The sequence below is a fragment of the Spermophilus citellus genome (assembly GCF_964194105.1).
Source record: "Spermophilus citellus genome assembly, chromosome: 4".
In the NCBI taxonomy this organism is placed as follows: Eukaryota; Metazoa; Chordata; class Mammalia; order Rodentia; family Sciuridae; genus Spermophilus; species Spermophilus citellus.
Window position 1 is genome coordinate 123,002,271 of NC_138185.1, and position 24,347 is coordinate 123,026,617.

Sequence of the window (24,347 nt, forward strand, 5' to 3'; positions counted from 1 at the left end):
TACCACGCACACGGTCCTCGTAAGCAAGCAGGGGTGGCCATCCTCATATTGAATAAAACCGACTTCAAGACTAAGTTAATCAAAAGGGATAAAGAAGGACATTATATACTGTTAAAAGGAACCATTCACCAACAAGACGTAACAATTATCAATATTTATGCACCAAATAATGGTGCTGCGACATTCATAAAACAAATTCTCCTCAAGTTCAAGAATCAAATAGACCACAACACAATAATTATGGGTGACTTCAACACACCTCTCTCACCATTGGACAGATCCTCCAAACAAAAGTTGAATAAAGAAACTATAGAACTCAATATCACAATCAATAACCTAGACTTAACTGACATATAAAGAATATATCAACCATCATCAAATGGATATACTTTTTTCTCAGCAGCACATGGATCCTTCTCAAAAATAGACCATATATTATGCCATAGGGCAACCCTCAGTAAATATAAAGGGGTGGAGATAATACCATGCATTTTATTTGATCATAATGGAATGAAACTGGAAATCAATGATAAAAGAAGGAAGGAAAAATCCTACATCACACGGAAAATGAACAATATGTTACTGAATGATCAATGGGTTACAGAAGACATAAAGGAGGAAATCAAAAAATTCTTAGAGATAAATGAAAATACAGACACAACATATCGGAATCTATGGGACACAATGAAAGCAGTTTTAAGAGGGAAATTCATCGCCTGGAGGTCATTCCTCCAAAAAAGAAAAAAACAACAAATAAATGAGCTCACACTTCATCTCAAAGCCCTAGAAAAGGAAGAGCAAAACAACAGCAAATGTAGCAGAAGGCAAGAAATAATTAAAATCAGAGCGGAAATCAACGAAATTGAAACAAAAGAAGCTATTGAAAAAATTAACAAAACTAAAAGTTGGTTCTTCGAAAAAATAAATAAGATCGACAGACCCTTAGCCATGCTAACGAAGAGAAGAAGAGAGAGAACTCAAATTACTAACATACAGGATGAAAAAGGCAATATCACAACAGATGCTACAGAAATACAGAAGACAATTAGAAATTATTTTGAAAACCTATATTCCAATAACATAGAAGATAGTGAAGACATCGATAAATTTCTTAAGTCATATGATTTACCTAGACTGAGTCAGGAGGATACACACAATTTGAACAGACCAATATCAATGGATGAAATTGAAGCAGCCATCAAAAGACTACCAACCAAGAAAAGCCCAGGACCGGATGGGTATACAGTGGAGTTTTACAAAACCTTTGAAGAAGAATTAATACCAATACTTTTCAAGTTATTTCAGGAAATAGAAAAAGAGGGAGCTCTGCCAAATTCATTCTATGAGGCCAACATCACCCTGCTTCTGAAACCAGACAAAGACACCTCAAAGAAAGAAAACTACAGACCAATATCTCTGATGAACCTAGACGCAAAAATCCTCAATAAAATTCTGGCGAATCGGATACAAAGGCACATCAAAAAAATTGTGCACCATGATCAAGTAGGATTCATCCCTGGGATGCAAGGATGGTTCAATATATGGAAATCAATAAATGTTATTCACCACATCAATAGACTTAAAGATAAGAACCATATGATCATCTCGATAGACGCAGAAAAAGCATTCGACAAAGTACAGCATCCCTTTATGTTCAAAACATTAGAAAAACTAGGGATAACAGGAACTTTCCTCGACATTGTAAAAGCTATCTAGGCTAAGCCTCAGGCTAGCATCATTCTGAATGGAGAAAAATTGAAGGCATTCCCTCTAAAATCTGGAACAAGACAGGGATGCCCTCTATCACAACTTCTATTCAATATAGTTCTCGAAACACTGGCCAGAGCACTTAGACAGATGAAAGAAATTAAAGGCATAAAAACAGGAAAAGAAGAACTTAAATTATCACTATTTGCGGATGACATGATTCTATACCTAGAAGACCCAAAAGGGTCTACAAAGAAACTACTAGAACTAATAAATGAATTCAGCAAAGTGGCAGGTTATAAAATCAACACGCATAAATCAAAGGCATTTCTGTATATCAGCGAAAAAACTTCTGAAACGGAAATGAGGCAAAACACTCCATTCACAATATCCTCAAAGAAAATAAGATACTTGGGAATCAACCTAACAAAACAGGTGAAAGATTTATACAATGAAAACTACAGAACCCTAAAGAGAGAGATAGAAGAAGATCTTAGAAGATAGAAAAATGTACTCTGTTCATGGATAGGCAGAACTAACATCATTAAAATGGCTATATTACCCAAAGTTCTCTATAGGTTTAACGCGATGCCAATCAAAATCCCAATGGCATTTCTTGTAGAAATAGATAAAGCAATCATGAAATTCATATGGAAAAATAAAAGACCCAGAATAGCAAAAGCAATTCTAAGCAGGAAGTGTGAATCAGGCGGTATAGTGATACCAGATTTCAAACCATATTACAAAGCAATAGTAACAAAAACAGCATGGCACTGGTACCAAAACAGGCGGGTGGACCAACGGTACAGAATAGAGGACACAGAGACTAATCCACAAAGCTACAACTATCTTATATTTGATAAAGGAGCTAAAAGCATGCAATGGAGGAAGGATAGCATCTTCAACAAATGGTGTTGGGAAAACTGGAAATCCATATGCAACAAAATGAATCTGAATCCCCTTCTCTCGCCATGCACAAAAGTTAACTCAAGGTGGATTAATGAACTAGACATCAAATCAGAGACTCTGCGTCTGATAGAAGAAAAAGTTGGCTCCAATCTACATATTGTGGGGTCGGGCTCCAAATTCCTTAATAGGACACCCATAGCACAAGAGTTAATAACAAGAATCAACAAATGGGACTTACTTAAACTGAAAAGTTTTTTCTCAGCAAAAGAAACAATAAGAGAGGTAAATAGGGAGCCTACATCCTGGGAACAAATTTTTACGCCTCACACTTCAGATAGAGCCCTAATATCCAGAGTATACAAAGAACTCAAAAAATTAGACAATAAAATAACAAATAACCCAATCGACAAATGGGCCAAGGACCTGAACAGACACTTCTCAGAGGAGGATATACAATCAATCAACAAGTACATGAAAAAATGCTCTCCATCTCTAGCAGTCAGAGAAATGCAAATCAAAACCACCCTAAGATACCATCTCACTCCAGTAAGATTGGCAGCCACTATGAAGTCAAACAACAACAAGTGCTGGCGAGGATGTGGGGAAAAGGGTACTCTTGTACATTGCTGGTGGGACTGCAAACTGGTGCGGCCAATTTGGAAAGCAGTATGGAGATTCCTGGGAAAGCTGGGAATGGAACCACCATTTGACCCAGCTATTGCCCTTCTCGGACTATTCCCTGAAGACCTTAAAAGAGTGTACTACAGGGATACTGCCACATCGATGTTCATAGCAGCACAGTTCACAATTGCTAGACTGTGGAACCAACCTAGATGCCCTTCAATAGATGAATGGATAAAAAAAATGTGGCATTTATATACCATGGAGTATTACGCAGCACTAAAAAATGACAAAATCGTGGAACTTGCAGGGAAATGGATGGCACTAGAGCAGATTATGCTTAGTGAAGCTAGCCAATCCCTAAAAAACAAATACCAAATGTCTTCTTTGATATAATGAGAGCAACTAAGAACAGAGCAGGGAGGAAGAGGAGGAAGAAAAGATTAACATTAAACAGAGACATGAGGTGGGAGGGAAAGGGAGAGAAAAGGGAAATTGCATGGAAATGGAGGGAGACCCTCATTGTTATACAAAATTACATATAAGAGGTTGTGAGGGGAATGGGAAAATAAACAAGGAGAGAAATGAATTACAGTAGATTGGGTAGAGAGAGAAGATGGGAGGAGAGGGGAGGGAGGATAGTAGAGGATAGGAAAGGAAGCAGAATACAACAGTTACTAATAGGGCATTATGTAAAAATGTGGATGTGTAACCGATGTGATTCTGCAATCTGTATTTGGGGTAAAAATGGGAGTTCATAACCCACTTGAATCTAATGTATGAAATATGATACGTCAAGAGCTTTGTAATGTTTTGAACCAAAAAAAAAGAAAAGTTAAAAAAAACCACTTAGGACTCTGTATTCTAGCTCAAATGTACTGTGGGAAGGAAACTATATTGTACTAAAATGAATTCTGGAACTCTTGTTGACCAGACAGTAAGACTTTCACATCCCAGATGGAGACAATAACTTTAACAATAAATGGCTCCAAATATTTTCAGGGTAAAAAAAAATTTCAGGCTAAAGAGAGGGGGATGAGTGCACTTGGACTACTAAGCACAGTGCCTTCCTGCCTTCAGAGTAGGACAAAATTGTTAAAGACAATTCAAGAAAACAGTATTTTGGTGAAGTGACAGGACATATCAAAAGGGTCAAGAATATACTGCTTCTGCTACAGATGAATGGCCTCTTTATGAATATTTCAAAGGAGCATATAACCCCTTAAAGATTAGGTTTCATATATCCTCCACAGATACTTCAAGGGTTTTGCAACAAGATGAGTTAAGTATTTGGTTTTAGTAGTATGCTGATCATCCACGAGATAATCCATACATGACCCTTATGCACTAAAAATATTGGAGGGAAATAGATGAAGTAACTGCTACTATCTCTTTCTAAAAGTTTTCTCTTTTTTCTATAATCAATGATGAAGGCCGATGGTTGTAGTTTTCAGATATCTGCCCATCTCTATTCTTTTTTTTCCTTCTTCAAATAAAATATAACATAAATATTCATTGAAAGAGTTAACTTCCGGTGAAGAAAGACTACTGGTGGGGCCTGGAAAGCAGGGTCACATTTATGAATTCCTTGCAAAAAGACTTGGAATAAAACATTCATAAATCTGATAAGAACATATACAGGTATCCAAAAATACAAACATGATGGTAGAAACTTTCAAGGGCAGGAAGCTTCTATCATTTGATAGCTCAGTGTCTAGGATACATCTGGTTGGTGCAGAAGAAGTATGATTTAAATGCATGTTAAATAATGAGGTTCCAAAGCTTCTAGTTTTCATCAAAGTTCATGAAAAATTAAACAGAATGGTTGCTTAAGTCAGCAGGATTTGAGCCTTTATAATCCACACACTTTTGCCCTTAGGGAGACACAGGCATGTTGGTATGTGCTACTCCAGGAAGTCTATGGTATTCCTAATCAGGGATCAAGAGGAAGCCCTGAGATCTTACTGACACAGGTGTAAAGGACATCCATATCTAACAAAGTCATCAGGAGCAATGATTAGGCAGCCAACTAACCAGCAGATCCTTGTAGAGGCCTCAGAGTAAAGTCTGCAAGTTTAGAGTACAGAGAACAAGGGAAGTCAGGGAGGATTAGGGAGGAGGACAGACCTAGACAAGTAAATCAAGCACTGTAAGGGAAGAGTCCATGAGAACAAAGTGGCACAAAGCACTAACGCTGAGCAGCAGGCAGAGGCTGTTTTCTGCCTTGTTTCACAGGCTTACTCTCTACTGGTTTGAAGAATCACACTTACTGACCAATACAGTGAGACAGAAGTACTGGGAGGACTTACAAATAACTTGCCTAAGCAATACAACTAGTGGAAACAGAAAGGTCTGCCCACCTGTCAGTAGAACTTTTTATCTCTTCTGTACCCACTTACCTCTGACTTGCTGTTCTAGACTAAGGATGACTGCCACGGCCTGATGAAGAATAAGGAGTTTTGTTTGGGGTTTTTCACTCTTCAAATGAAGCTGACACATTCGGCCAAGCTCTTTGAATGCCTCATTAATATCCCGCACACGCAAACGTTCCCTGGCATTGTTAGCCATCCGCCTTTCCTTCTCCCTTTCTATTTTCTGTTCTGGGTTCAAATCCTCATCTTCGTTAGTACTGCTGAAATAAAGCAATAACAGTGTCTATTAGCTTTCTTTCAAGTAAAATATGCTGATTGTTCAAGATTGTAAAGACAGAAATGAAATTTACTAAACAGGAGTAACAGCTGCACTTAACATGATTGTATACTTCTTTCTAGTCATTCCATTCTTCAGTGCAGATACGAGATTATATAGTCAAAACTCTACCACATGTTTTTATTTTTTAACACTGGGGATTGAACCCAGGGGCACTCTACCACTGAGCTACATCCCTGGTAAGACCAGGTGTAACTAAGTTGCTAAGGCTGGCCTTGAATTTAGAATCCCGCCTCAGCTACCTAAGTATCTGGGATTATAGGTATGCACTACCCTGCCCAGCTCCATGTACATTAAAAAAAAAAAAAAGAGTTGTATATTTTTTTTAACTATTACTTTACTTATTTTTATGTAGTGCCAAGGATTGAACCCAGTGCCTCCCACATACTAGGCAAGTGCTCTACCATTGAGCTACAATCGTGGCCTCTCAGATACATTTAAAAAAAAATATTTATCAGTTTTCGGTGGACACAACATCTTTTTATTTTATTTTTATGTGGTGCTGAGGATCGAACCCAGTGCCCCGCGCATGCCAGGCGAGCGCGTTACCGCTTGAGCCACATCCCCAGCCCCCAGGTACATTTTTAATTGTACATTTTAGCATAAAAATGTCTCCATGCTAAAGCCAGGCATGGTGGTGAATACCTGATTTATGGTATGTGAATTATACCTTAAAATTACTGGCCCAAAAGAAAAATGAGCAAAAAAACCATGTTGTAGCCAGGCATGGTGGAACACACCTGCAAATCCAGCTACTTGGGAAGGTCAGAAAAGACTGCAAGTTCAAGGCTGGGCTGAGAAATTTAAGGAGACCCTGTCTCAAGACAAAACATTTAAAAAAAAATCTTTTTGTAGTTGTAGTTGGACAGATGCCTTTATTTATTTGCATATGGTGTTAAGGATCAGACCCAGTGCCTTGCTAGGCAAGCACTCCGCAACTGAGTTTACAGCCCCAGCCCTCAAGATAAAACATTTTTAAAAAGGGCTGGGAATGTAGCTAAAGTGGTGGAACTACTGCCTGGCAAGCATGAGGCCCTGGGTTCAATCACCAGTACCATAAAACACTACGAAACCAACCAATCAAAAACCTCCCAAAACCCATGCTACAGAAAACACTCAGGACAGGACTATGGACCTAGCTTCATGAGAGAGCATTTGCCTAGCATGCCTGAGGCCCTAGGTTAGATCTCTGCTACAACAAAACAAAAACAAAGACAAAAGAAAAAGTAAACTTAAAAAACTGAAATTATAATGCCTTCTTTTGATAACAGAGTCACTGGCTCTTTAACTTCAAAAGGTCCTTTAAAGATCATCTAGCCCAAAGGTGTCCAAATGTGGCCACTCATCAGAATCTCTAGGAAAACTTAAGAAATACAACTTCTTGCTTGGCACAGTGGCATGTCTGTAATGCTAGCAACTCAGGAGGCTAAGGCAGGAGGATGGCAAATTTGAGGTCAACCTCAGCAATAGTGAGGTTCTGTCTCAAACTAAAAAATAAAAAAAGGACTGGACTGTAAATATAAAACAGAGGGAAATCAGTGACTTCCTTATAACATAAAGCTTATTAGTAATGATGAGAAACCATATCATTACTCTGTGGAAGGAAACCTATATTGCATACTTAAAATTATCATAACTTAATCTATAGTAGCTTTATAAATGGAGTACTTACTGCATGCTACAAAGTATGCAAAAGGTTTTACATGCAACACTTTCAGGTTGTTCCTTAGAGAATACTCTAGGAAATACAACAGAAAGTCTCTTCTTAGAGCAGGAGGAACTGGTCTCAAAGAACTTTGATAACTGTCCAAGGTCATTTGTCCAATATGTGATGGAGCCATAATTCAAACCCAGGTTAGCCTCACTTTGTCCAAAGGTCATGCTGGTCACTAATTAATTAGTATTAACAACTGTTAACCTGTTACACTACCTTCTGATTTCTGGTGGTCTCTAATATGGGTTTATAAACTATGGCCATGAGTTGGATGGCTGTTTTGGGAACTAAAATTTTATTGAAATAGCCATGATCACTGGCTTATACATTATCTCAGGGTACCTTCATTCTATAAAAGCAGAACTGAGTACCTGTGACAGGAACTCTATAGCCCATAAAATCTATAATATTTACTCTCTGACCCTTTACAGATGGTTTCCTGACTCTTGATGTAGCAGATGAGGAGATATATGAAGAGGAAGGACACAAAATTATTTCCCTTAATGTTCTTTCTGAATAATTTAACTATGAAAGAGTTAAGATGCCACTCAAAGGAGTGGTCTCTAGATTGCTGGATCTAGTTCTTCCTTCCTCATTTGTAGGTATCAGTTAAGTAAAATGTATATTAAAATGATAGCAATAGGGGGCTGGGGGTGTAGCTCAGTGATAGAGTGCTTGCCTAGCATGTGTGAGGCACTGGGTTTGATTCTCAGCACCACATATAAGTAAATTAATAAATAAAATAAAGGTCCATTGGCAATTTAAAAAATGTTTTTTAAAAATGATCGCAAAAGGACCTTAAAAATTACTTTTTCCAAGAGAAAAGTTTCAGTTTTGAAAATAGTAAGAATGTCAAAAGGCAAAAAGGCAGCTTGTAAGAATGTGAATGGCAAAATGGACCATGCTGTTTCTTCTGTTTACATCTACCATACTCATTGTAATCTCCTTTGGACCTTAATTTAACACACACACAAAACCAATGTTATAAACAGAAATATCTACATGTGAAGTACACATATTATTGATAAATGGATATATACTAACAAACAGGATGTATTGCAAATATACTAAATTATCTAATTTTAATGTAAAATTGCAAGAAAAATCTGAAGAAAGACTTTGGAAATCATTTGAAACTAATACGTCTCTATAGCCCTACTTAAAAGTAAGGTCAAGTCCAATTTCTAGACAAGTTTCCCCAACAACAGTCTGTATTGAAGCATTTTCTTTTCATAGTTTTATGAAATTTTTGTTTAAATCAGGACTCAGCCAACCTTTTCTGTAAAGGACCAGATGGTAAATATTTTCAGTTTTGTAAACCATGTGGTCTCTATGATAACTACTAAAATCTGTCAATGTAAAGCAAAAACAGCTATAGACAACATGAAAACAAATGGGTATGGTGGTTTTCCAATTAAACTTTATTCATGAAGTAAGCAGTGAGTTGCATTGGCCCATAAGCCAAAGTTCACTGACACCTGCTTTAAACTATACAGGAGTATTATCATATACTTAGCAATTAAATTAATATATTGAACATTTATTGCCTGAATATATCTAAATGTCTGTACCATACAATTTTCCTCCTATATTGTTTTATAGACCAAAAGCAAACTGAGGCAAGAAATGTGATTCTTTTTTTCAATGCAGATCCTAAAATGGTGTGGTATAATAGAAAACAAAATTTTGGAGTTAAGCCTTCATATTTCTCCCTTTTATGGATGATGGAATAAACATACATAAAAATTCCAACACAGTATCTAGAACACAGCTGGCAGTAAATACACGAAACCCTTCAACTTCATCTATAGCAAACGAGTGAAATTTAATACCTGGATACTAACAAATACCTTGTTCTGCCTCTAGATGAGACCTTGATATCTTTTTGGGAGGATTCATCATCTGATTTCATGTCATCTGATGAAGGAGGTTCATGAAGGTTTTCATCCTTTTCTTTGTTTTCAGTCTTGATTTCTGTTGGAACAACAGTTCCAGACTGACTTTGCAACCCACCTAACAAAGAGATGAAGGAAACAGAAAATAAAAGATGAGACTCATTTTCATATACTATTTAACAAGTGAAGGTATGAGAAACTAGAAATTAACTTCTTTCTTTTCTTTCTTTTTTCCAGTACTTAGGATTGAATCTAGTGGCATTCTACCACTAAGCTATATCCCTGCCCTATTTATCTATGTATCTATATATCTATTTATATATAGACAGGGCCTCAAAGTTCCCTACGCTCGCCTTGAACTTGAAATTCTCTTGTCTCAGCCTCCCCAGTCACTAGGATTAGGCATATGCACCACTATGCCCAACTTGAGACTTTTAAGATGCTGCCAAGGTAAATAAAATAAGCTTAACATTTCCCCACATAAACACAATAAAATAGGCATCATGGCTAAATATAACTGGGAGAAATTGGTGGCTTTTAATGTTACCAATATATTTGTACTTGTTTATGGACTCTACTATAACATTGAGAATAGCTTCCCTTTTATCAAAATTATGTCTCTTCAATGAAATTTAAAAAACCATAAACAACAGTTACCATTATTCATAATTCTCAATATACTCAGAAATATCTTTCTTACTGCCTCTAGGTACCACACAAGCTCACTCATGAGAGGCAATAATTAAGGAAGGGACATGACTGAAGTAGGAGCAAGTTAAAAACAAGCAAACAAAAACAAACAAAAAACCCAATAAATACTAAATGATGGGGTGCATATGGCTCTGTCCATTAATATATATCTTTTAGGAATCCTAAATATATAAATACCATCTATATTCATGTAGCAATATTACTCTCTGAAATTCTACCACCTGGGATGATTTTTGATTCAAAGATGTTAGACACACAGTGAGAAAGTGACACTGTTCCAGATGATATCTGTTTCTATTACTGCTGAAAACGGATTATAGTTACCTCTATAATTTTCTTGTGTTTTATGGTTCAGGTCTGTGCTTGAAGCAGCAACGGTACTAGACAGGACTGAATGATTGCCATTGAGACTGACAGAATCTTCCCGGTGAGTTCCAACCTAAAGTAACAACAAAACAAAAACAAAAACAAAAAAGAGGTCAAGAACTATCCATATTTGTTGTTGGTATTGAGACAGGGTCTTCCTCTGTTGCCCCGGCTGGCTCTGAACTCCTAGACTCAAGTGATTCTCCTGCCTCAGCCACCACGGTAGCTGGAACAAAAGGTGTGTGCTACCATAACCCACTCTGTCCAAATTCTTTTACAGGTTTAATAGAGAAATCAGTATCATTCATCTGAATTTAGCAACTTTTTTTGGATGACTTTTCTGGGTTTTGATGAAAATTTTAAAATATAGTACTGCTTTTAAATCAAATCAAAATGTTACTCTAAAAAAATTGTAACTTTCAAATTTTTAAATTCCACAGTATTGTTGTTAGAAGCCAAAAGAACTTTTAGAGAAAAAACATTCTATAAACCATAAAGCACTAAAAGTCTATTATTGATTCTACATAAATCTGAAAGTCTACTTCATATGCTACCTAAATATTTAAAAAACGTGTGACCTTGTAGTTAACAAAATACAGCTACATTCCAACTACTAATTGTATTTAACATTGGTGTGCCTCCCCCATATACAGTTATCTTATTTTTTTATTTCTCTAACTACCTCCCCTCAAATTTTTTTAAGAGTGGCAAAAGCAGTATGAAACTGAAGGAATTTAAGGTTAACAAACTTCTGCCTTGCCAGGCAACAAAAATGGCAATATATGTTTACATTAAACTTTAATCAAAAACCTGAAAGTAAAAGCATTAAAATAGCTCAAGCATTTAGCTACTGCAATATTTTTAGAAAAACTTATTATAGATGAAGCTTTTTATTAGAGCAGTAGCAGACGTGTCAACTAGAAGATTAAGCCTTTAATTAAATAGGTTTATTGCTTGGAGGTATACACGAGAACCACTGTTTTTCAATAAATCCTTCAATCCTAGTAAATTGTTAGGCTTTGAATCCCTCTTGAGTAATTAATAAAGCTTTTATCTTTTATGACTTTGTATGGATTTTACCCTAAGAAGTATAAATATCCCTACACAAGTTTATCCTTTGGTTTCCTGTGAGCTAAACAAAAGGAACCAAAGCAGTTTTAGGCAATACAGGCCATTTGGCAGTGGACCTGATTACAATATATCAGTTCTTCCACAATACTTTTAAGGAAATATCTATCTTTAACCCTTCTTCATATCTTTAATGCATTCTTTAAAACTCCATTTAGTATATTCCATAGATACATTTAAAATTATTTGAGGATTTGCTAAGAATAATTTTTGTCACTGCTCTCTTGGATATTCAAGAATTGATTATAACTTTTTTTCTGAATCACATAAATTTCATCTGCATTAAAATCATAAAATCTTAGAACTAGAAGAGACCAAAAAAAAAAAAAAATGATGATAGTCCTCAAACCCCATTCCCATCCCTAAAAGTTTTGAAAAGTCTAAGATTTCCCCTATACCCCCCCCAAAAGCTTGAGAAAAATCTAAAGAACTTAGCCTAATAGCCAGTAAAGAAGAAATTTATTCTCAAAATGTTTCATGAAACTCTTCTCAAAAGGTATCCTAACTTTACATAAGGATGCTTTCTTGTAACTATGGACTACTGAGTGATATAAGAGGAAGGTAAGTTCAAAATTTCATTTTATGAAAATAGATATGGGATAAACAAAACATATAGCTATAAATTCTTTGGACTCTTAGAAGCCTAGGCCTATGCCTAAGATAAAATATCAGAACATTTTTGATCAGCTCAGGAAATCTTTGCAGGACAAAGCAAAAGCTGTGTTTATGTTTATAATGGGTTTAAAACTTCCCATGATCTTTGGTAATACGTGCTAATTCTGTTCTTATCTAGGATTTTGAGTGGTCACAGGTAATTTAGAAGAAGATAATCTCTTAAAATATAAACTTTATCCTAAATAGAATAAGCTATACTTTATGTATATCCTGCCAAAATACATACATTCTACTGTCATGTATAAAATATATATATATACAAATTTAAACTTTAAAACATATGTATATTTACTATCTATTATACAAACGAATCTAATAGCTCTGTAAGACAATACCATTGAACAGTAATACTATGAATTTTCACTCTCTTAAGGTAAAACGTATCTGCTGAATTTTAACCTTTTAGTTCATTAGTTAGGATAATTTTTTTTTTTTATTTTTGGGAACTAAAATAATAATAAAAAAATTCTATCACCTACTTGATGAAGTGTTTGGCAGACATAGGATCATTATCTAAACAACAAATTTTAAGGATTCTACCTTTCTCTTTAAGGAATGTCAGATCAATCAATTTGTTTTAGAATATAAATGCCAGAAAATATTTTTGCCTCCATGGTCATGCCAATCTACATTACCAACTTCCAAAAGAGCAAATTTAATTGGTATACACAGTAAAAAATATAAGCCTTTAAAAAATGGTCCAGGACTAGCAGAAAGCTTGATGTCTGGAGTTTTTCATGTTAATGAAGTTAGCAGGAACTTTTTCTTTGTAACTTGACTCCCTTTGCAAATGGCCCTCATATATTTTCTGGAGAATTTGACTTTCACAATTTTTATAGTTCCTTTTAACCCTTGCTCACCCTGCTCCCACATTCTCCCTTTAATCTGCTGTTCCACATTCAAATGGCCATCTACATGCACAACAGGTGTATAAACAGTTCTTTGTCTGAGCCTAGAGCCTGTGGGGCCAGCCAGATAGAACCCTGTTTAATTGTTCACCTCGTTAGCATACAGCTGACAGGCTGCCATGACTGGGGGTGTAGCAGTGAAGGCAAACCCCTGGGCCTGCTATGTGCTAAATTTCAATTACTATGAAGAGCCCTGTTTCAGAATAAAAGGCCTGTCCCATTAAATGACATCATCTTGCATACAGATTCTTCATAATCTGTGTATGGCCTGACTTTTGTGGGAGCACCCAACAAGGGACTTGTTTTCATCTAATTTGGCCAATGGCTTTAGCACTCAGAATGGAAAAATGTTAAGTCTAATTAATCAATGAATAACAGGTCTTGTGAATTAAGGGACATTCTGAAAATATTGAGTATAAATTCCTCTCTGATTTTGGATTCTAGTCTAATAATTTGTACTACTCGATGAATATAAATGATTTAAATTAGTATTAGGCTACAGGCCGATTAAAGGATCTTTATACTCTTATTTACCCCAATGTATTTTGTTTTATTTGAAGACTTTTACACTAGAAACTTGGCAATGTTCCATTTGTTTTATTAAAAAAATATTTCCATAAATGTATAACTTGCATGGTTTTCAAATTTTAAGAACATTTTGAACGATTTAAAAAAGTTACCAAACCCCTTAAAAAAGCACTAAAATGTAAGCTGATGAAACCCATGGTATTAAAAGTAACTATTGCCCTGATGGAAGGTTAAGAAGATTTCAAATTTATTTTGAAGAGTGACCAAAATGCTGAGATAATTTTGAATAAAATATTACCTTATTTGCCTGACAACAAAAACTTAGTAAAACACACACACACACACACACACACACACACACACACACACACACAAACAGACTGACAGACGAGTCTGGATTAAATTTCCCTAGGAATTTTAACATTGAAACTAAAAGACTCCATGGATGAAATTTTATACTGTGTCTTCAGTAAGGAACATTTCAGATCTGTATCAAGTATACAGGATTTTAAGCTTAATCTGGTCTGAAGCTGAAATCACTGAGGAAAAACTAAGTACCTTTTGTTAAAGATGTGCTATGATGGAGCTATTTTGTTGGGCCTAGTTACTTAAATATTACAGCTATGAGCAAATAAATGTTCATGCTTCTGAGACCTCTGTGTAATAACGCTCAAATGAAATCAATGATTCTATTAATTTTCAGTTTTTCATTTAACAATGTTTCTTCCTGTCAGCAATTTATTCCAAGTTTATTCTTACACTAAATAAGAATAAGTTTGGAATAAATAACTTGGGGGGCTGGGGATGTGGCTCAAGTGGTAGCGCGCTCGCCTGGCATGCATGCGGCCCGGGTTCGATCCTCGCACCACATACAAACGAAGATGTTGTGTCCACCAAAAAACTAAAAAATAAATATTAAAAAATTAAAAAAAAAATAAAAAATAAATGGGAGCAAAACTAAAGCCAAATGCTGACATTTCAATAGTCCTAAAAACTCTGATAATGTGTTTTAAAACTAAAATGATACGTCAGTATCACATACTAATGAGAGTGTTTGACAGAAAGTTGTAAGTTTTATATTTGCTTCAGGCAAATATAGAGAAATATATAAAAAATGGAAAGGGAACAGAAAATTAAGTAAATGAAAACATTTACTTCATTCAAAAATAAAAGCAAATATTCAAAAAATGCCAGGCTGTTTAATTTTATAAAAAGGAATAGAAATTACCCATTTCCTAGTTTCTTTTTCTGATATAATTATATTCCAGGAAATTTAATTTTTTTTTGTAATGAAAACATGTTAAAAGCCTTCTGTGATTAAAACCTCATTTAATTTTAAACTCTGAAGCTACTCAAGTATATCCAGTTAAAAGAAACAATAGCCAACATTAAGTCTTTTGATATTGATTCCTATTAACATGTATTTTTAGCAAGTGAAAAGTCTTTACAACCTTGATGTGAAATATTACTTTTTTTGGGGGGGAAAAAACCCTAAACAATTATTTCACATATTAATAATAAGATGGATCATCTATGAATCAATACTAATGATAACCTAAGGGCATAATTCTGTTATAACTAAAAGCAAGAGGATGGAGATGTAGCTAGGTGGCAAAGCACGTGCCTAGCATGCATGAAACCTGGGTTCATCCCCATAGAGAAGGGGTTCTCACAAACTTATTTCCTTGACCAAGGATACTGTTTTGAACACACAGACTTTACACTGCAAGTAAACTTGATTACTGATTTGTTCACATTGCAGGAGGGGAACCGAGCTGTTCCAATTTTTCCCCCCTTTTTTGAGACAGGTCTTGCTATCTTGCCCAGACTACCCTTGAACTCCTGGGCTCTAGCAGTCCTACAGTCTCAGCTTCTTATGCCCCTTATGCTGGGATACAGTAGGACCACTTTTATTCTGCCATTAATTCCTTTCTTTCCATTCGTAGTACATCTCGGTCACCTTAAGTATTTCAACAAAACTCCCAAACTACCCATTAAAACAAAACAAGCAAAAAGTCATGGGTTCCAAGAAAAAGAAGAAAAAGAAAAAAAAAACAACACAACAACAACACAACGAAACATACTATTTGTACTAGTAAGTCAATTACTAGTCAATTTATTTCTAAGTCAGGAATTGGCAAAGTATGGTCTGAGGCTAAGCCTTGTCCTGTTTGTATTTTTATATATATATAAATAAAGTTATGTTGGAATATAGCTGCACCCACCCATTTTTTTTTCATATTGTCTATGGCTGGTTTCATGTTACAATGTCAGAATTGAACTGAAAATATTTACTATCTGGCTTTTTACAGAAAAAAAATGTGTTGACCCTTTTCTAAATATCAAGAAAGAAACCAGCATCATATTTAAACTTTACAATTAGGATGTGGGTCTACAATGTCCATTACAACAAAAACATCTGAATGTTCTATGGAGCTTCTGCAAATATTTATCAGAATATTCTACTCTCTTGAGAGAAATAAATGGAATGATGAAACCAAATGTTTTTGAAAAGAAGTTGATCTCATAAATTCTACATGGTGACACAGAATTATTGATAAACTGATATTCTTTAGTTACTCTGTAACTGTATCTTCCATTTTTAGGAGCCTAAAACAAACATTAACTTATAATGCAGGAAAAAAGCATGTAAGTTTCTAAACAAGATTAAAAAAACGGTAATTTTATAATGCGAAATTATGTAATTTCTGATATGACCATTCAGGAAAATAATGGAGGTGATAAAGGGACAATAAAAGGAGGTGGTTAACCCTTGGAAATGGATGAAATAGTTACAAAAATGTGCCCCATGCCCAAATTACACACCTTGTAAGAATACAAGGGTTGATTTCCATGTAAGTAGGTGTTCAGTGTGTAAGCAAAGGGCTTTTGGCAGTACTAATGGAAGCCCTCAGACAGGGGAGAGAGCCACCAGGATAAAACAGTCTCCCTTGGGCTGGGTGTGTAGCTCAGTGGTAGAGTACTTAGAGCACTTGCTTATCATGAGCACTGCCAAAAAAAAAAAAAAAAAAAAAAAAAAGGCTCATTTAGAAGGATGGGAGATAAATACTGACTCACCTGACAGTGTCAGATTTTGTTAGCTAGTCACTTTTTTATTTTGAGTGTAAACTTGGCAGAAATATATGATCTCCACTGCTGGGAAGTACTAGTGATTGTGTCTGGATAGGATGGAGACAGAAGACAATGTTTTGGCAAATTTTTAATAGGCCTGTGCTCTCTAAGAAGGATAGCAGCACTGAAGAGATCTTGATAGACACTATGAGCAGTAGCATGGGTTTAGTTACTCTGGTCTTGATGTTGCTGCTTCCAGTAAGTCAGACTTATCCTATAATTCAGAAAACTCTTCTTTCTAGAATACTTGGAGATTCTTCCTTTTTAGGAATATTCTGGTCACTCCTTTGGTTGCTGTTCTAAGTTAGGGAACAGGTAGCAGGCAGGCACATTCTTATTTATTTATTTATTTTTTGGTACTGGTTATTGATCCCAGGGGCACTTAACCATCAAGCTACATCCCTACCCCCTTTTATGTTGAGACAGGGTCTTTCTAACTTACCTAGAACAGGTAGGCACATTCTTATAGGATAAAGTGGGAGTTACTGTCTTAGTTAAAAGCTTCAGGGCAATATCTAATGACATTATTCCCTTCGTCAGTCCTTTTACAATGTATTATATATTTACATGGCTTTGGAGGTCTAGATTAAAAATCTCTCTTTTCCTCTTAAGGTATATACAAAGTTGGTAAAACAATCTCCTCAAGACAGAAGTTCCATTTCATATATATTCTGTACTTAGTTGGGAAGAAATACATCAAATATTGGGGCAGACAAGTTACTAATAACAGTAAAGAATCAAATATGATTAAGAAGTAAGTAATAATACATGCTGGGCATGGTGGTGAACACCTACAATCCCAGTGACAGGAAGGATTCCTTTCAAAGCCAGCGTTGGCAACTTAGCAAAGCCCTAAGCAACTTAGTAAGACCATGTCACAAAATAAAAAAATTAAAAGGATGGGGATTTGGCTCAGTGGTAAAGTGCCCCTGAGTTAAATCCCTAGGACACCCACATAAAAAGAGGTAAGAAATTAAGAACTGTAAATGCTGAGACCAATTTGGACTTCAAGTATGCTAATTTCCAAGTCACTCTACTAAATAAGATTAAATAGCATCTCAGCAAATTGCTAATAATTAATTTGATGTTCTACATTCATATTTGCAAAACACTCTCCTGTTAGTCTTACTGCACCATTCAAGTTATTTTACTACTACTACTAACATTACCCTCTCATAAGTTTAATTATTCATAAATGTTTTCACATTTATTAGCTTATCAGTAAAAACTAATTTAAAAGGAGCTTAAATTTCAAGATTTCTTAATATCAAAAAACAAAAAACAAAACCTAGTTGCTAAGATATGCAAGCATCCAATGTCACCCACATTGTGGAAAACACTGTCCTCAGATACCAGGCAGCCTTGTTTGATGTTTACTTCGGAGGCTCCAAAATTAATATAAATGGCTTGTCAGACATGTGAATGTGGAAATCTGGAAGCAATCCCGTTTTATAGAACACAAGCCTTTAGCATTTAGGGCACCTAATTATTCTAATGATAGGTGCATTTTAGCCTTGATCACATGGCTTACAGCTAAAAATCTGTTTCATAGGAGACTTTTTCACAGCATGCAGTGAACCTTAAAACCCATGCTATAAACATCCAAACACGTGGTATCAGTTAAATATCAGGTTCAAAAAGAACTTCATTCCTTTAAAAGACAATCTGGATAGAAAATAATGTAATAGAGTTTTTGATGTGTACGGCTGCAGAGGTTTATTCCCTGCCCCCCAAAGAATTGCCATGTTTTTTCAAAGATGGATTGAGCTAGTTTATTCTCTTTGGGGATTAATCTAAAACTATTTCCTTTCTTTGTTACTTAAACAACAGCTGTTCCCTGTCTCCTTTTTTCTTCATTTGGGAGTAAAGTTTAAATTCGAACCTATATAAATTGGAATTTCATATATTTTGGCCATTGAAGGCAGGTTCCAAATTATAATAGTAATAATTTTTCTAGATGAAAATCCTTGAAATCCAGTCTTGCTTCACTGTTTTGATATTCAGACTTCCTACTCACTATTTCAATATACAAACTATGGCCCAAATTATTACACGTCTGGAAAAAAGTCCAGATTTAAGCTAAAATGATGTCTAGGAAAAAGGTTTTTTTTTTGTTGTTGTTGTTGTTTTTTTTTTGTATGCGATCATAGCAGGATTACTCAGCCAATGACCCTGCCCAAAACAGTAAGGAAATTTCTTAAGAGCCTCTCTTTACTTTCAATCCTCTTCCTCAAAGATATTATTAAAAACATTTAGGATAAGCTTCAGGGATAATTACAAATAAGGCAAGGACTATTTTACCATTGAAGTGGATCGATTGTTGGTAACAAGGCTTGATCCTCCATAGTTTGAATTGAGGCTTCCAATTGGTGCATTATGGGATGGTCCCAATAAACTGTGTATATCACTGTGACCAGCAGGCAAACTGGTGGAAGGTCCCACAGCATGGTTCCGTAGCACATGAATAGCATCATCCAGTCTGTCTAAACGATCCTCCATTCGAGACTGCTATAAGAATTAAAAAAAAAAAAAAAAAGAAAACAAAAAACAAAAAAACCAACAACATGGAGCTTACTGCTGGTATCTGTTAACTTTATTAAACTGCTGTATTTCCTACTTTGGGATATATGAAAGACAGCAAGTGAAATGCACTATCAAGTAGTTTCAAAACCAACTACCTGCACTATAAACAACAAAAGAAAGGCTGACTGCAGGCTATGCTAAATTTTTGAAGCTTCAGAAATAATCACTGTTTTATAGGATCAATTTACCAATCTACTACAAGGTGTATTTCTTTTAGCTTCTACAAAAGAGAAAGGGTATTACATCAATATTTAATTTTAGTTGATAAAAAAGGATAAACTGCACCTTAATAATGATCTTTGAAAGATGTCAACTGGGAAAATCCATCAAATTTAGGCTATCATTTTGTTTTAGATGAATAAAGCATACCTATCTTAAATGGTGAACAGATCTAAGATATGCTCTTAACAAAACTGAAGAAATGACATTGTCTGTGGATACACACGTGTCCCATACACAAACATATTAGAATTTTAAAAATCAAAAGCACATGCCAGTAGAGCTCTTTTTAGAAGAATAACTCAACAATATAAGACAAAATCTATTTGTATATACTACTATAAAAGCTGAAATGGTCAATTGTTTGATTTTAAAAGACTGGAGTCTGTACAGCTTGATGATTTTAAATGAATAATGGGAAGTATAGGTAATTGAAACACAAAAAAGGCACCATCCAAAAGAAATAGTACCTCACAGACATCCTTTAAGAAGGACATTGCATCTTGCAAATGTTCGTGAAGTTGCTGCTCAACTCGATTTTTCTGGCAAAGTCAAGACAGAACAGGAGGCAAAGCACAGGTTAAGATTAACTCCAAAAGAGATGAGGAAATAGCTGATGTGCATGTTGGCATAACATGTTAGTAAAGTTAATATGGAGCCTGAGAGATCTACTTGTATTAAAGTATGAGAAGGCTGGAATTTAACAGGGAAGTTACAAGGTTAGCATCTAAACAGCACATGTTGCTTCTATTTGCTTGCAAAATATGTGAGAAGAAAACTTTCCCTCAATTTAAACTGTTCTGGTTAGTCACAGAAAAAGAAACACTTCTATTTGCAAGCTGAAATTATTGAATGATAGCATGACTTAGCATTTGATCAGATCATCCTTATTTTGTTTTTATTATACTTTGCAATTCTGGGTTATAAACATAAGCATACAAAAGCAACAGCGGTTAACATTCTACCACAAATTCTTCACCCTTACTTAATTAGAAGGTTCCTATTTTTGTTTTTTTTTGATGAGTAAACAGTGTTTTGCTTGTATGATTTGCACAATACAATCTTTGTTACAAGAAAATGTGAGAAATAATATTTCATGACAAAAATAATTGACATTTACTTAAAAAATTTAACATAAACATAATATATACACAGCATTACATGATTTTGCATTGCTGGATTTCATTTTCTTACTTTTACTTCTCTTTTTTCAAAGTTTCCTCTGATGTGGAAACATAAAAGCATAGAAAAATGAAGCCCTAGATTTGTCAAAGAAATAAAAATTTTACAATACTATCTTAACACCAGCTGTCCTGACACCAGAAGCCTGATGTCCCAAAGAACAGATGGTAAAGGCACACCCAATGTGTCATATTGTTCAACTAAATCAGGCCATTTGTTAGCAAAGAATTCGTGTGTAATGCTATCCTACTGTTTCTTCATTGTTACACAAGATTTATTAAAACAAACAAAACCAAAAACCCTTCCAAACTATAGCTAAAATTCTGTAAGACCTGTAATGACTTGTAAGAGGCTCTTACCAGGGAGTGGAGTGAGTTTTCGTAGCTTGGGGATGAAGGAGCTTGCCCTCCAGGTCTGGGCCACTGACTGGTACCTGTTAAAATCCAAAAGCACCCAAAAGTGTGGGTTAACTCAGTTATCTTGATAATGTTTTAAAGGATAGAGTAAGGACACTCCATAAAAGTAAATTTACATGATTTTTTTTTCAACTTTCAGTACAGTATTGGCTACTCATATGCCCCAATTAAAAAAAAAATCTTTCATTATAGTTACAACAATGTAAGGAGCTGGAAAAAAATTATACTTTATATATTACTGTTTTTATTCCTAGTTCAGGATAGGGAAGAGAGATGTTTTCAAGATATGTAGCATTTCCAAATTAAAGGGTATGCACATATTTATGATCTTTAATTAAAAAGGTCAAATTTGCTTTACAAAGTGAATATTAACTGATAGTGCCTTTAGCAATGCATGGATGAACAAATTTCAAATAACTGCAACTACATTTGGGATTATCTGTTTAAAAATTTCCCAACATAGTCTATACCAAAATACATTATTTAATTTGGAAAATACCATTATATAAAAACCTTAAAAAATGTTGCTAATTCTTCAATGTTAGAAAAGTAAAAATACAATAAAAAACAATATAGAAAGAGTTTAAGTTCATAAAAAATGAAACACTTTGCCTCACATGCACAAGGCCCTGGGTTTGATCCCTAGCATCAAAAATAAAAGGAAAATGCCATAAGAAAAATAAAATAAAAAATTCATCCATTTACTGAGCAGAATGCAATATTTTAATAGTCTTGCCAAAATAGCTTTAAGAAGAAAAAGACAAAACAACTGATCAAAAGTCTTCACTATTTAATGGTTGTTCACTTGAAAATAAGTTATTTACCGAAAATAATAAAGACTATTCAATTAAATGTGCATTATTCTTCTTTTTACATGCTTCAGAGACAACCTGAATTGCATTAGAAATCTAAAATTGGAGGTTAAAAGGTTTATTTAATTTGCCTTGTGTATTGCTAAGTGACATTTAAATTGTGATCCAAAGAGTCTGTTGTTGCAGGTCCATTTTCCATATTTATGAAGCTAAGGATAAACACCACAACTTATTTGCTATTTTAGAAAAAAAGTAAACTAAAACTATCACACTCATTTTAGCTGAACAGCACCTTTAGTTACTCAATAACCAATAATTGCATTCTCATCAATCTCACAAATTTTGCAATTTGAAAAGTTGAATACAAAGATTCTTAATAATCGGATTAGATTTTACAATTAATTATAATAACACATATGTTATGATCATACCAATAAAATTTCAATACTAAAACCGCAGGGGAAAAAAGATATCATTATGTCCTTTGACATTTTTTTTAAACTTATAAACAAATTATTTTTGAGGACCATAACAAGACAAACAAATGTAACCAACTATACAAACTATGGATAATAGCCTGGACCCGGTGGCAAACGCCTGCAATCATATTGGCTTGGGAGGCTGAGGCACTAAGCATCTCAGTGAGACCATGTCTCTAAAATACAAAGAAAAGGGCTGGGATATGGCTCAGAGGTTGAGTGTCTCTGAGTTCAATCCCTAGTACTAACCCTCCCTAAAAAAAACACCCCCCCCCAAATTTTGGATGATCACTGAAATAAACCTGTGGGCTTATTTTATAATATTTTATCACAATTTCAGTATATTAGGATTTACCAAAAACTGATGCAGAATTATGAATTTTAGGTGGCTAGGATAATCTATTTATGAAACCCCTAAATTACTGAAAAGAAAACTTCAACGTTCATAATATTTTACTTTTTAATTATTTTGTTCCACTATTCTCTCAATCCCCTTGGGTGATCAAGGAAGTTGACAGGCGGGAGCTGGACCATCAAATTACTTAATTTGTAGGAAATATCAACAAGTTTTATTATATTTAAGCACCTCAGAATCATTAGTATGCATATAGATGCTCTGTAAAACAGACAGTTTTTGTGGTTCTTCATTAGTTTAGTGTTAAGAAATCAGATATTTACACTAACTTAGATAAGAAATAATCAACATTCATCACTGCCCCTATCTTTTGTAGTGTTAAAGATCAAACCCAGGACCTCCTACATGTTAGCCAAGTGTTTCACCACTGAGCTCTACCCCAGCCTTAGCTTCATACATTTTTTTTATAGAGAGAGAGAATTTTTTAATATTTTAGTTTTCAGTGGACACAACATCTTTATTTTATTTTTATGTGGTGCTGAGGATCAAACCCAGCACACCATGCATGCCAGGCGAGTGCGCTACCGCTTGAGCCACATCCCCAGCACAACTTCATACATTTTTGATGGTGCTATAAAAAAAAACTATACAATTCATTCAATTAGAAAAAATACACACATACCTAAATCTAATTTGCTATTATTATAGATTAGACTGCCCTTTATTATACACTTATTAAACAACTAACAGTGTTGAATTAGTTATATATGTTTGACCTGGACGTGGTGGCACATGCTTGTGATCCTAGCTACTTGAAGTCTAAGGCAGGAGATCGCAAGTTTGAGGCCAGCCAGATAGGATAACTTAGTTTACTGAAACCTTGTCACACAAAAAAGAAAACCAAACTAAACAAATGAAAAAATGTGGTGGTGGTGGTGGTGGTGGTGGGGAGGATGTAGCTCAGTGGTAGAGGGCTCACACAGGATGCATAAGGCCCTGGACTCAATCCCTAGTACTGAGGGGCAGCAGATATCTATTTGAACTTCATATAAATCCCAAGCTAAATTTATTTCATGGACAGAGCTCCTGTAATTCCACTCTGTTATTTCAAAATTTCATGCAATTGGGATGATTGGATGCTTAGAATTAGCTCAGTAGAAGTCAATACCATGGTTGGTAAAACTCAAAGAAAGGGAGAAAGAACAGAAGTTTAGTGGATATTGGGAATTAGTTGACCTGTAATCTGGTTGATATGTAGTATCAAGTAATCTTGTGAACTCTGAGTTACAAAATAGGAA

General features: G+C 35.0%; 1 protein-coding gene across 15 annotated transcripts in view; it reads right to left on the reverse strand.

The window, feature by feature from the left end:
* TCF12 (transcription factor 12) overlaps positions 1 to 24,347 on the reverse strand; it is a 361,634-nt gene that overhangs the window by 14,912 nt on the left and 322,375 nt on the right. For 4 of the 15 annotated variants that reach the window (XM_081290080.1, XM_081290073.1, XM_081290081.1 and 1 more), the window contains 6 exons: positions 21,347 to 21,420; positions 20,276 to 20,347; positions 19,305 to 19,511; positions 10,591 to 10,705; positions 9,493 to 9,673; positions 5,637 to 5,869 (listed from right to left, as the gene is read on the reverse strand). In XM_081290080.1, the coding sequence (XP_081146206.1) occupies positions 5,637 to 5,869; positions 9,493 to 9,673; positions 10,591 to 10,705; positions 19,305 to 19,511; positions 20,276 to 20,347; positions 21,347 to 21,420 (882 nt within the window). The remainder of the gene's footprint in view (positions 1 to 5,636; positions 5,870 to 9,492; positions 9,674 to 10,590; positions 10,706 to 19,304; positions 19,512 to 20,275; positions 20,348 to 21,346; positions 21,421 to 24,347) is intronic. The other 11 variants (XM_081290084.1, XM_081290076.1, XM_081290078.1 and 8 more) reach the window with 7 other exon arrangements.